Here is a 14,079-nt window from a genome sequence, read left to right as displayed (position 1 = left end):
AAATCCCCTTGAGATGTAAACACTTTAGAGGGACTGCAGGCCCCTCGGGGCACGTTTCAGGCCTGTTATCTTCACATTGCTGGTGAACAGCTTTCTGGGAATTTTGTAGCTCACTGAACTAATGGAATTAGAGCAACATCCACTAACCCTGAGAACTAAGTGTTGGAGTTCCACTGCTGAGGCAGAAACAAGGACGGATCCAAGAGCAAGCACATGGATTATTTGGTTGGTTTTTTGTTTTTGTTTTTGTTTTGTTTTTTTTTTAATCTTTCTTGATATCTGGGACTTTCCCTAATCAGCACAGATGCCAGTGAATAGAAACTGTTACAAAAGGGAAGAGGGTAAAGAGGATTTAAACCTACTGCCAGCAGCCTGTGCTGCGTGTTACACGAGGAGAAGGAAGCAATTAGTAATTACCTCGGTTGAAATCCCACAATGCTCATTGACTTCAACACGGGAGGGTTTTACCATGGCTGAAAAGAGGGGAGGAACCAGTCCAAGGGAAAGGGCAAACACTGAACCTTACAGCTCCGATTATGCCCAGGAAAAGACATCCATCAGAGCTGTACTATCTAAGGCAAGGAAAGGGCACTCTCTTTTTGAGCCCATTTATTCATCCATTTACCTAATAAATTGATAATGTCCCGGTTTTAGCTTGTATTGAGTTTTAAAGCGTCGAATGCTCATTCTAGGGAGTGTTTCTTTAAGGAAGGATTCACATTGTGCAATATACAACTTGTAGGTTTCTTTTTTCTTGCTACATGAAGGTGAACACTTTTATGATATTTTTACAAAATATTTTATAAACTGAACAAGACTGTCAGAATTAAAAATATTATACAATAGCCTTCCTTTCGGTTTGTGTTAATCTGCGGACGATCTTCCACTGACACAGATCTTATTGTCAATGATCTCTATTTTTTCTAATGCCAGCAGGTTTAAGCTAATGGATTTTTAAAATGTCAATATTAAAACATATCCATTGATCTGATAAATGGTATCACATTTGCTCGACCCATTATACAGTACAAGCAGAAAGCACCCATTGAAATGCAGCACGCAACCACGCATTCTATAGGAACGCCTTGGAGGAACACACAACCACATCCACTGCTGTAAAGCAACAAAAACTCAGTGCTAAAAGGAAGCTTTACTATTTTTCTCAAGAACCTGAAGGAACCAGTAATAACAGATTAATCTTTTGTGTAAGGAAGAAAAAGCATGACTCATATGAAAAGAAACCAACAATTCAGATGATAACACTGACCAGAAGATCAAAAAGGCTCAATCTCCAAAATAACCTCATCCACATATGACCCCGTGGTTGAGTTAAGGAACAGTCAGTGTCAAATCCAAAAGTTTAGACGTGTCAGCAAAGACTTATGCAGTTGACCCCTTTGCTATCCATTCCAAGGCGGGAAGGGACACGGCCAACCAGAAATGCAGTTAGAACCAAAGCTCCAGGCAATCTGACATGGCAGTTTGACAAGGCAAATATGAATTTAATGTTGTAATATATACACACAATACATATTAGATAGACAGCAGATTATATACACAAAGATATCTATGAAGACATAATTTTGTTATGCATTTTTTCTCTCTGTGACAGATGAGAATGAGACACTTATTTGATAGTTAAAATGTATGTTTGGGAAAAAAGCTTCAAATCTTACAATTCTTCTGAAGGACATTTTTACCTAGTAAAAATGAACTAATGAAAGACGAGAAGTTTGCTGCCTGAAATAAGACTCGTAGGCTCCCACTTGCGTGTTGCAATATATGTTTTTGCCATTTAGCACATCATGCTTAGAGAGACCACATTTAATAATACAATCTGCTGAGGATGAAAAGGACTTCCTTTGCTAATGAAAAAAGCTGGATATAGAAAGTGCGTTTGGCAGTAAAGCTTCAAAGAAAAATAGCAGCCCTCAAAACATCTGCAGACTAAGTGTATACATTTCAGTTTGTCAGATGTTTTTCTGTAATTTAAATATTTTAGGAATTAAAATAATTTCTTTTCTTGAAAATCGGATGAATTAATATTTTTCAACTTTAGCCCTAACCATGATGAAATATGAGAAAATCAATAAAGGGATTACTTAACAGGGAGACTGACACACTTACTGGATGTTTCTATTTCTTTTTATCCAAGAGGGAACCTCAAATAAGTCAAGCTTTCTGCAATATAATTTAAGACTCTTTGAAGTGCTAATAAACATATAAACATGTACAAGGGCTGTAAATAGATATGACAATATATTTTTGCACAGTGTCTGGTATAACAGGATTCAACAGGAGCTTCAAGCTGATGGGCACTATTACAGTGATACAGAATTGCACATAAGAAAAATAACATGCTAGCATGGTTTAAGAGAAATCAGGTCTACAAAGACTTATTCCACTTCTGCATGGTGATCAGCGAAACAGTCACAAAAAGTTGCTATTGACATAAATTCAAAATAAACCGGGAGACTGAGATGCAAATTAATTGTAGGGATGACATACAAGAACAAGCACCAGGAAAGTTTGTTGCAGAAAGACATGAAGAGGGATCAGGCCCTTCCAATTGGCTTGTTATTTTTCAACCTTTTCAGTTGCTTAAGTATCTGAAGTGCCTGTCTCTGTCACCTTCAACCAAGGATAACAACAAACAAAGGGAAACTCAGTTTAAAGTAACTGGATCCCTTGATCGTTTGCAGAAATTGTGCCCTCATTGACAATATCAAACACCATACCTAATGGCACAGCATATTATTGGAAACAGAGTGGACAATTACTGATTATGAACTTTTCAGTCATAATGCCATTGTTTAGAAAAGAACATATTGTATCAAGACTATCAAAAGACTTGTACACTTCCATCAGCACATGTCACACCAAGAGAAAAGCTATGTTACCGTAGTGAAAAAGTCTAGTTTCTAGATATGTTTCTCCACTGCCAATGGCCAGGAAGGTTACCTTAAGAGATACACCGTCATAATCAGTGTTCACAAAAACTACATCCATTTTTTAAAACATGAAGTAATTAACACACGCAAATGAAAGCAGCAGCCACTGTGTTGCTATGCTGACAAACACAGCATCTTCGGATCTAAGTCTGGTTACTGAAGACAGAATGCCATTCCATATGGGTTTAAATCTGCTCTACCAGACAGAGCATCACTCGTTAAAATTAGAAATGTTTGAGAAAGCAAAACAAGAGAAAAAAACCCTAAAAGCATATTACAAGGATGGTCAAAACCAATATAACAGCAGCACTAAAGGACAGATTCTGCTCCCACTTAGTTCCACATGTTACAGCAATTGTATTGTATTCACTTGAAATACGCTTAATTCACACCACAAAAACTGGGAGTGCAATCTGGTACTTCTTCCTGGTATAACAATAAGTTTGGAATCCTTCCCTGTTACTCACTTGCATGCTTTATCAGTATTAACAAAGAAGGCATGAAGGTGGGATGTTACTTTCAAAGCTTTGCTCACATGTTGCCAATTCTGTGTTTACTGTCATATTCTAAAGCTAGGGAGAGGAGAAGGACTTTTTATATTCCTCCTCCTTCCATGTGTTACTCTAAGAATAAAATCTCCTGTTTGCCTGCTTCATTTTGCAATGTTGCTCACACTAGCTCTCTTTCTTTGCATACAAATTTGAATTGGTCATTAGTTGAAGATTTACAGAGAGCAGAAAACAACAGATTCCATACACTTGGATCCTTCACATCTTCCTTCTGTGTTGCATTCTGTATTTGATGACATGGAGTAATTCATGGAGTAATTCTTCCTTATTCTGACAAGATGGCTATTTGAGAGGTTGGTGAACGCAGTATTCCAGCTACATTGCAAATGCACACTACTACAACTTGATCACTTCTATGGTTCTCAGATAAAACCCCATTATATAGACAAATCATCAAGGCAGAGTTTGAGCAGTCAATGGAAAGTGTGACATGAAGCAATTACAGACAGTTGCATGTTCCATGACCACCTTCGTATACTTTTGTGGGTCTCCAAGTGCTCCACTATTTTAAATCACATGATCACCCATCCTGCCAAGCTAAATACTCTGTATTTTATTAATTATCATTTTATACCTCTATTACGTTTGCCTATGGGAGATCAGTAAATCAGAGCAAAGATTTCTACAATTGATTACCGGGCAATAAACTGGCAGAGTAGTGTACCATAAAAGCAGTCGATAGCTTAGGGGCTGAACATGGATTTTTTTGTTGATGGTGGTTTGATTCCCCCCTCACAATATTTCATTTCTCAGATCAAATTTAATCTCTCACTTGAATGAACCAGAAAGAATTCCTGGTATGAAATACAAATTGGTGAAAAGGTGCATTAGAAAGTACTGACATTTGCATGAGACTCCCAACACTCCTTACACATGTCGAAGTATTCAGGAACCTGCTAGCAGAAGTAGTAAGAACAGTCTCAGATAACAATGCAACATATATTTTCCAGCAGCCTAAGGCAAGGAAAAGGCTGCCTCTCTGAAATGTTTTCTCCCGCATTACACTGCAAGACACCTGAGATTCAGTAACATACTTTGATAAATAATGTAATTGCAGCATGGCCAAATGGATGAAACAAATGAAAATTATTACAACGTTTCATTTTAATTAAAGTATTTTTACAGTGCCTTTGTAATTCCTACTGCCATAATCCTGACACATAAAACAAGGCATAAGATTATATTATACCCTAATATAAGAGATGTGATTAGATATACCTTAAAAAGACAAATTGATATTCAATGCAAATGCACTGAGAGCTTCGGTCTCATTCTAATGAACTTAAGCTTTATTCAGAAATCTCACTGAACAGTGCTAAGTTTAAATTACCATGCCATTTCATATATGTATTTCCTACATAGCATTCTATTGAAACTGTATGTAGAATTTCTTCTGTTCTGACAGAGAACATTTTAAAATTAGCTCACTAAAAACTAACACTCCCAGTGTTCAGAAAACAAAGACAGCAAGAAAGCCACTTCTCCCAAGGCTATCATTTCAGAGCACATAAGCCTGCCAAGGGCTACTGAATTATCATCAGATGGGTAAAGGCAGGAAGCAAGTTATGCCACTGTTTATCAGACTGAGATGTGTAAGCGCTCTTGAATATGAACAAGAAATAATTAAAATATTCATTCTGACCTTATAGGGGCCCAGACTCCCTCTCTCCAAAGTTACTGCATACCGAAGTAAGAGCAGTTCTTCATTTATTCAAGATCAAATGTTTCAAGGCATTTTCAGTAACCTCTAACAACCTTATTCCACACAAAAGGAAATGGGTTATTTGTATGTTATCCAAGGAAGGCTGAGTAATTCACTGTGGTAGGAAAGACCTCTAAAAATAAGTCACCTTTCTGCAGATTCAATCCCTTCCTGTCTGGGTTTGAATCAGTTTGCAACTGCATGAAAGGACAAAGCGTAAGGATGAACTACAGAGAACGTCTATACCGATAACACTGCTCAAATACATGCATTTCACTGCTACTCTGTTTAAAAGTATCCAACTATTAGGGGTGGAGCAAGCCAGTGACCCAACAGGATGTGCATGACCAGAACTCTTCGTGCGTAGCCTTCTGCTTTCATGTTTATTTTTGGATGTATTTTCCTTTGTGCTTTGAAACAGTTTCGGGGCAAGGTAGCTAGCATCACACTAACTTAGTGATGCTGAGAAGGAAAGCAAGTTCTTACCCACACAAAGAGTACCTCTTCCTACAGATTCATAGAGCACCTTGGAACTCTACAGTGTTATAACAGGGACAAATAACTTCTTTTCATGTTTGTTAGTGCTCCTCAGAGCTGAATGCCAGGGATAATCGGTGCACAAAGGCACATCACCAGAGATTCCCATAAGCTCCTGCAGCTTCTTCATCAGGGAGCTGTGTTCAGCTGTGTGGGAACTAACCAGAGATTTCATCATCTCCAATCTGCTATAGCAGCCATTAATAGAAAGTAAGTCTCCCAGGATAAGTAAGCTTAGAAGTTCAACAGATGTTCCCAAACAGGATGCTACTTCAAGAGTTACAGTCTTTAGAGAAAAGACTAGGCCATTCTAACTGGCAATTGTTATCAGGACAACATCATTTGTTTTGACCAGCATTCCCTGACTGTTCAAAATGGTCATAGAAAAATCTTTCTGTATCTAAAGGCTTGAATGAATATGTGGTTCTGTATATTACAGAAGGCATCTTATTATATTTTTGATAAAGAATATCCTATCTTTTCTGCAGAGTATTTAATGGTTTAGTGGGACTTGGCAGTGTTAAGTTTATGGTTGGACTCGATCTTGAAGATCTTTTCCAATCTGGATGATTTTATCATTCTAGATTTATAAAACTCACAGAAGAATAGTGATAGATGAGAAAGAAGTCTGTTTAGAAGAAGCAAGCTCTTTCTTTCAGGTACTGACCCAATTGTAATTGTACTCAAAGAAATGAATACACTTTGCTGTATATTGTGCATTAAATATGTTAAAAAGCTACATCTGGTCTGCAAAACATTCTTTCAATACAATTGTTTCTTAGAGCAATACAGCTAATACAGGAAAAGTTACTTTTCAATTTAAACAAAACTCAGAAAAATCTGTAAATTCCTAATATGAAGTTATAGAGATTTTGAAAATTCTAAACTTAGAAATAAATAAAACACACAGGTTTATCTTTCTCTCTCTTCAAATCTCATTTCAGGATTTATACTGAAAGTTTCATAAGCAGTACAAACAGATATTTGTCTTTCAAAGAACTGCATAGATTTGTGGTAGAAAAACATGTCCAGCAAACACGAACATCATCAGGAGGTTTCAGTGTTAACGGATTTTTACCGTAAAGTAAAATAGTTCCTAGTTCTTAGTCTTATCATTTCAGACTAGTTGCACAATAGATTAAAGTCAACACTGAATCATTTTATACTCATTCACTTCCAATATTATATTTGCAACTTAAAAGAATATTAAAAATTGCAGTCTTGGAATTTTCATGCTCTGTATGCCCAAGATGTTTAATCAACTAACAGGCAGTTTTCATGTCTTCTTTCCCTCAAGAGAAAAAAAACCCCACAAACAAAATAATTATTAGATATATAAAATGGGGTTTTTTTTGCATTTCTATAATTAATAATAAAAATCCAACATTCATAAAAGCAGTAACCACTTTAAGAATGCCATTCCTACAGTTTATTTACGTTGTTCTTCAACAGCATTATTTTGGAATTAGTCAACTTTTTTTTAATTAAATTCTGGAATTAAATTATCATCATTGGGAGAGTTAAAATTTGTATGCACTAGAATTTTTTTTACCATATCTGGATTATGACGCAGACATTGTTGTCTTTTCCTAATTTGCCCATGTTACCACAAATAATAAGTATCTGTGATCCATTCTTGACTTTGTGTGGGTTTTCATTCAAAACAAATTAAATAATTATCTGAATGGCAAGTCACTGTATCAATAACCATTTTCCAACATGGGCTTTGTCACAGCAAAGAAATATGAATCTTAGGATAATGTAGACAGAATAACACAGCATCCACAACAAAAAGTTTCCCTGAAGAAACATATTTACTTTTTTCAGATAACATTAATAATACACTACTGCTGCTATCGCTAGCATATTTTAGGGAAATTTTCTTAAATAATTTGCTGTCCATTTTCAACATTCCCTGTTGATCACACCCTAGCTGCAGTTTATGTAGGCTTTGGGATTAGTAAATTGCAAGGAGATGAATATTGCCTTGAGGGGAAAAGAAAAACCAACAACAATCAAACACAACAACAAAAACCCACAACTTAATTCTAGCCCAGACTAACCAGCAAAGCTATATTTCATGGCAAAATTTTCCACTCACTAAGAGCCCCAGGATAGCCTCCTTGAAAGAAAGCACTTCAAAATACCTGAAAAGTTCACTGTCAAACTGCACAAAAGGCAGACAGCACAAAGCTGAACTGTGGTCTGTGACTGACACCTGCAGCACCAGTGACAGGCTCTGCTGCACAATTCCATCAAAACCGTACCACACAAGATGGACGCAAAGACTCCCTGGGATAGCGCCCAACACTTTCAACAAGTACCTAGCATCAAAAAACTCAAAAATAATGAAAATTGTTAGAAATTACATTGTATTAGTGATTAAAGAGCAAATGATGTTGGCATTTTTGTTTTAAAACCGCTTTATGTTTTAAGGTTCAAAATTTTTAAGAATGGAACTTAATCTCCACTCCCCCCATATTTCTGAAAGGAAACCAATGACCTCTGAATGCTTAACAGGAAGATCATATATACAGCAGAAATGACTCTGCTTATTCCAATCAGAAGTTAAGTGAAAAAAAAAAAAAGTTATTTGAGAAGTCTATTGGATTTATTCTCCTCCACCATGAGCTTGTAAAGCAACACCTACATTAACAATTTCTGACCACTGGCAAGTGTAGCACATGTTAAAACAGATAAGGCCACTGGTGTATTTAATCTTTTAATGCCAGAGTCTAAAATCATAATGCCGCCCCTGTAGAGAAAAAAATGCATGAACTGCAGAAAAATATTGCATTGTGAATTTCTTCAGATTTGCTATGAAACTTTACTAACATTATATGGCAACGAAATCTGATATTGCCAGAGCACTCAATGGCAAGCACGTTTCAATCACGCATTGGTCTTTGATCCCTTGGTCATGAGGCACCATTAACTACGCTCAAGGCCACATCCCTGTAGAAAGATGATGTTAGTGCTGTTTCCTCGGTCTGTGTAGTTAGTTGTGGATTTCATTTTCTTTCTGACAGCCTTACTCCAATAGTGCTTCAAGACAATTAGCTAGAGTATAATACTGCTCTTTCTCAGGAAAAGAGAAAGCCAAAAAAAAAAAAAAAAATCAATTTATCTGCAATTAGGAGAGAAGCTGAAATAAAATGCCATAACCAACATCTATTACTTAAATATAGTTAGTGTCCCTAGATCTGCAACTTTAGGACACTGTCATACCACCTGACGATTCTGCATAACACCTCAGTTTGTACAGTTACCATCTAAAAAAGGCTGGCAGTACAAATTGGCAGTAGTGGAGGCCAGGCCCTTTCAATTCCCAGAACACTTTGCAAATCAAGTGTAATACTCATCATAATGCAAACTGATTGAAGTTCAGTAACTTAGAACAGTAACATGTTAACGAAGTCTCCTCAGTATGGATACAGAGTACAGACAGATTATCAAATGAAGACCCTCAGCAGTACATTCTCCACAAGGGTAAGTTTTAAGGGAACCCACATGTAATCAGTAGCTTAATTTTTAATGTATCTTAATCCATCTGCAAATTCTAAACCCCCTATAGCTGGTGATGAGACAGTAGTAAAGGAGAATAATTTAAAATATCAGAGTATATTAAGGATAGACTCTCCTCTTAAATGCTGGCAATAAAAGCAAATTTAAGACCAAAAAAGCAACACCTCCAGTACACAAACAAATTTCACCAGAAATTTCACCTAAGTTGTTTCATCAGAAGAAAGCCGGCAAGAAAGAAATACAGGAGTATGTAATCATGCAGAATATGAAGCACTAAAAAGAAGCAAAAAGACTTTCCTATTTGTCCAAACTATTTTTAAAGAATTATTACTTCACTTATGGCATAAGCATGCACATATTTCATTACAAACACTCAAAAGGTTGAATCACCTTCTTTCTGTGTAAACTGCAAATAAATCTGAATTTACCTCCCAAAGTGCCTTAAAGTCCTTCTGCTCAATTCGAAGGAGCTCGCTATATTCTCTGGTAACGATCGTAGCATGGCGAGGAGTGTTATCCAGAATGGACTCTCCAAAAGCCGTTCCTACTCCCAGAGTGCATATTGTCACAGCATCCTTTGAATTAAAAATAAAAGGACACATATTAAATATTCCAGGATATTTTAAGAGTTTTTATGTCACATTTGCTAATAGCACTGTCTTAAGATTCTTCAGCATTTTGCTTTAAAAGAAAATTAATTAAAAGTGCCAAAAAAAAAAAATCAATATGCTGATTAACAACATGGGAAGTCTAAATGCAGATGCAAGTAGAACTTCTGTCTTCTATGACCATCAGTTGAATTTCTGTCTGCAAAGCAGAGAACACAAGAGTCACCTTCAGCTTTCGTGTTCATCTGCCTCTAAAGACTGCTGTGATGATGAGATCCTTTAGAGATGTCAGAGGTGATCAGAAGATAACTAGCATCAGAAATGCAATCTTAGAATATAAATTTCTGCCCTACATAGGCTACCCCTGTCAGAAAGAAAATTTGAATGTTATGTTTTCTCAGTAAACATAACTTTCAATTATAGTATCTTCTTGTATTTATAATGCAAGGTCTGGGCACAATGCAGTTGTACAGCTTAAACAACTATTGCCCTTTCTGTTGAAAATGCCAGTAAATCTCCTAATTGTTAATGGTTGCCTGCTGATTAAGTACTAGATTTTTTTTTTTTCACATAAGTCAGGAATTTCAAGAAAACTATTAAAGTCCAAAACAACAGTGAACAGAGTATTCAGGATGGTCCCAATCTACTTCAAAAGAGTCTATATGAGCACATGTCATTCATGTGATAGAAAGATATCTAAATCAATTACCCTTGGCCAGGAACTCCTCTGTAATTCCAACATCAAATTGTGAGCTACAGCAGACAAAAAATTAGACTACTAGAAATTAAATAACGTCATGAATCAGGATTCATTAGATACATGTTCTATTTTAGCCTTACAAGTTGCTACGTTCCTGAGCACAGGCTTGAAGCTGAACACATGTATGTCTCTAAGTTGGGCCTTAACTGACTGTCTTTCGAGTAATAAAGAAAAAAAAAAAGGTAGCAACAACATTAAAAATTTAAACTGATACAAACTGCACTTTACTAAGGAAATAATATATGCACCCAGACAAACACACATAAACACAGATGCTAATTTTACCTAATACAACACTAGAAATATAGTTTAATCCTCAAACATAGGCTTCATGAAACATCTACAAAAATTAAAGCAGAAAATTTTGTCAACCCATCCACTACATCCTCGTGCCTGATAATCCAGAAAAGATACATGAGCATATTTCAGCATCATTTTCTGTGTTTAAAATTGCATTGTTTTCCTTTCATGCATCTAATAAGTGGCAATAGGAAAATGTTATTAAGATCAAGTTAGTAGCTTTATAATTGCATTACAAAGACAAATGCCCATAATAGTCCAGTTCCCTGAACCATAGCAAATTGCTTTTGCACAGATATTACCATATAGAATCATGTGTTCAGGAAAACAAAATCAGTTATGTCTTTGAAAAGATCTATGAAGAATTTACTAACTGTCAGAAATTTTCAAGGAAGGCAAATATAGACAGGCACTGCTTAAAACAAAGAATATCTCGGAATGAGCACCTAGGCACCTAAATAGAAGTCTCTACAAACAGCCTACAATATATGCTATATACAAAAGCTCTGCCTTAACAAGCTTACCTTTCAGAGCTGAAACACTATCTGCACGCTACCCTACAACTGCACTCAAAGAGCTACAAAGAAAATGCGCCCACCGCTCACACAAAACTCCATCTTGGGTCTCCAATACATTATTCTCACCTTTATTTAGAAAGTTCAGATAAAAGATCTGTTTAGGCCAGAATAACCAAATAGCCTGGCAGACAAAGAAAGTTTTCCATTAGGTGGATCATAAGTGATATTTACATCTTCCAACTTCTTTTTCACATCCCTCCCTACAGAAAAATAAACTCCTTTGAAATGTTTCACCTTTTTTGATTCTTTACAACCCTAAAGAATATATCTTTAAAAACAGAACAGAGAAGAAGAAAAAAGGAAAGGTGCTGGTTAAGGAATCACTTTCTAAGACAACTTCTGATGAGGCAGCTGTTCAGCCTGAGAAATAAATTAACATTGTGAGGTGTTAAGTCAAGGAGCTGGAATGGCCCTACCCATGTTCATTTAAGACCAGGCTCCCATCAAGTGAAGGTTCTTCCAGGATTTTTCCCTGGCTGTCATTGCTCTCCACAGAGATGCAGTTTCACAGCCAGCTAGGGAACAAGCCCATCTGTCTTCCTCAAGACTTCAGAGCCCCATTTTGTCTCTGCCCCTTGTTTATGTATCTCCAGCCTCCTGGGGAATCAGGTGTGTGTCCTATTACACCTGTTAACCTTACACTCCAGAATCTCCTGCTGTTCAGTGAAGCCTTCAGGAGGATTGCTGGCAGCTGAAAAGTGTTTGCTGCTCCCCTCTGCCGTGCCAGAAGCAGCAGGGGGTTCTAGCCACTGGTAACCAGCTAAATTCACACTGCTATTTAAAAGGCAGTATTACAGACTTAAAAAGAGGAGATTGTTTGCATTGCTATCCGTGCTCTGAATGCACTAACAAAATGGCAGTGTTCTAATCAGAGGCTGTTTGTGTATTCAGTTGCACTGCCTCTCACTGCCAGGTGAGACACATGTAGTGGAAGAGTTATTAAACCTCCACCCCTGACCCTGCCCTGCCATCAGTCTAAAACATTACTGAATTTGTAGGACCATCCTATGGAATGGATGAGAATCAGAAACAAGGCTCTGCCCTATTTCCTCCCCTGCTATCACAAGTCACATCCCTGCACACTTCACCCTGACTTGTGACACTTTCTATTTTCCAGCCTGGCAATCAGAATTTTTGTACTGTGTGTAAACAAAATAATGGTGTCTGAAAGATAAATTCAGAAAATAGGGAAAAAAATTGCAAGTGCCACATTGAAAGGGATTGGGCACTCTTATTTGAAATTTTAGTTTATTCAGTAATTTGACTTACTAAGGGAGTTGATGTAGCTAGTTTGTTTTTAATTTCATCATCTTCCCAGAGCTTGTACCGTTATTTCACCTCTGCACCTGTGTCCCTCCAGGACCCCATACCACCTCCATGTTTAACTGGAAACCGGAAAAAGCTGGCATTTTGAAAAGTCTGCTTATTATTACTTTGAAACAGTTCAGTTTGTCTCAGCAAAAAATTCCTTTTGTAACAGAGAAACCAAAGGATACACATGAAAGTAAACTATCTATGAAGTGATTTTCCTGTTCCACTACCTCCACCAAGAGTATGTTTCAGCCATTCAGATAGGAAATCTTTATCAAACTGCTTTTAAAGATAACATAAGAATATCTTCCCACACTAGAAATGCAGCTTTCCAACATATGCTAGGCCATCCTCCTCACACAACACAAGGTCATTTGCTTAAAGGAGGCACTATACTTCTAGAAAGACTGTAACCAGCTTTTCTTCTAGTTCCTAATTAAAATAGTTGCAGATCAGATTAACTGTACTGTAATAACATATTCATTTTTTCCATACCTTTCTATCTGATCCTCTAAAAGCTGCCTGCAATGTCTTGGACTGTTTGCTAGGTTACCTGGCAGACAGAAGTGAAATGATTTGTCTATATTCACTTCAAATACGCCAAGTTCAAAACCAAAATTAGTACAACCACGACACTGTGGAGCTCAGCATGGGCCAACACACCCTGCTCTTCAGCTGGGTACATTAGTCCAGGCAATCTCTGCGTTAGGATGGGTAGAGCACTTCTCATGTTTAAACTAAACAATTTAAAGCTATCTTGGGCATATTTACACTACACTACAGACTACAGCACAAATCTATGTTGCAACTTCACATAGATTATCTCCAAAATCTAAAACGGCTGTTTACAATCACATGTAATGGCATTTACGTGCAGGAAGCAGTATTGCAAGGACTGTCCTGTTTAAATCCTTTTCCTTGTTTTCACTTCATCTTATCACATGCCTCCTTTGTCCTCAGTTTCAAAGAGCCAGGAGATTCTTCCCTTTCTGACATGGACATCTGAACCTCTTTCTTCACAGTCATTCTTCTCAGCAACCCCACTAACTCATTTTGCTTTTGATCTCCAGCTCTCTGCATCTTCCTACAAACAACACCGCTCTACCACCCAAGCACCCACAGCTCCTCCTTTAAAGCTTTTATTAGAAAGGCTAATTGTTTGTAAAGTCAATGCTCTGTGTTCAGTTTGGTCTGTTTTAAAAATCTGATCAGCTTAAAAAAACTCCACCCAAACACAA

General features: G+C 37.0%; 1 protein-coding gene across 8 annotated transcripts in view; it reads right to left on the bottom strand.

The window, feature by feature from the left end:
* RAPGEF4 (Rap guanine nucleotide exchange factor 4) overlaps positions 1-14,079 on the bottom strand; it is a 147,555-nt gene that overhangs the window by 118,460 nt on the left and 15,016 nt on the right. For 5 of the 8 annotated variants that reach the window (XM_021300039.2, XM_013370121.3, XM_065068781.1 and 2 more), the window contains one exon: positions 9,713-9,859. In XM_021300039.2, coding sequence (XP_021155714.1) covers positions 9,713-9,859 — 147 coding nt within the window. Of the gene's footprint in view, positions 1-5,162; positions 5,490-9,712; positions 9,860-11,946; positions 12,055-14,079 lie in introns of those variants that run through there. The other 3 variants (XM_065068783.1, XM_065068785.1, XM_021300044.2) reach the window with 2 other exon arrangements.

The sequence above is a fragment of the Columba livia genome, chromosome 7 (assembly GCF_036013475.1).
Source record: "Columba livia isolate bColLiv1 breed racing homer chromosome 7, bColLiv1.pat.W.v2, whole genome shotgun sequence".
Classification (NCBI taxonomy): Eukaryota; Metazoa; Chordata; class Aves; order Columbiformes; family Columbidae; genus Columba; species Columba livia.
Note: the sequence above shows the minus strand (reverse complement) of the source record. Positions and strands in the feature narration are given on the sequence as shown.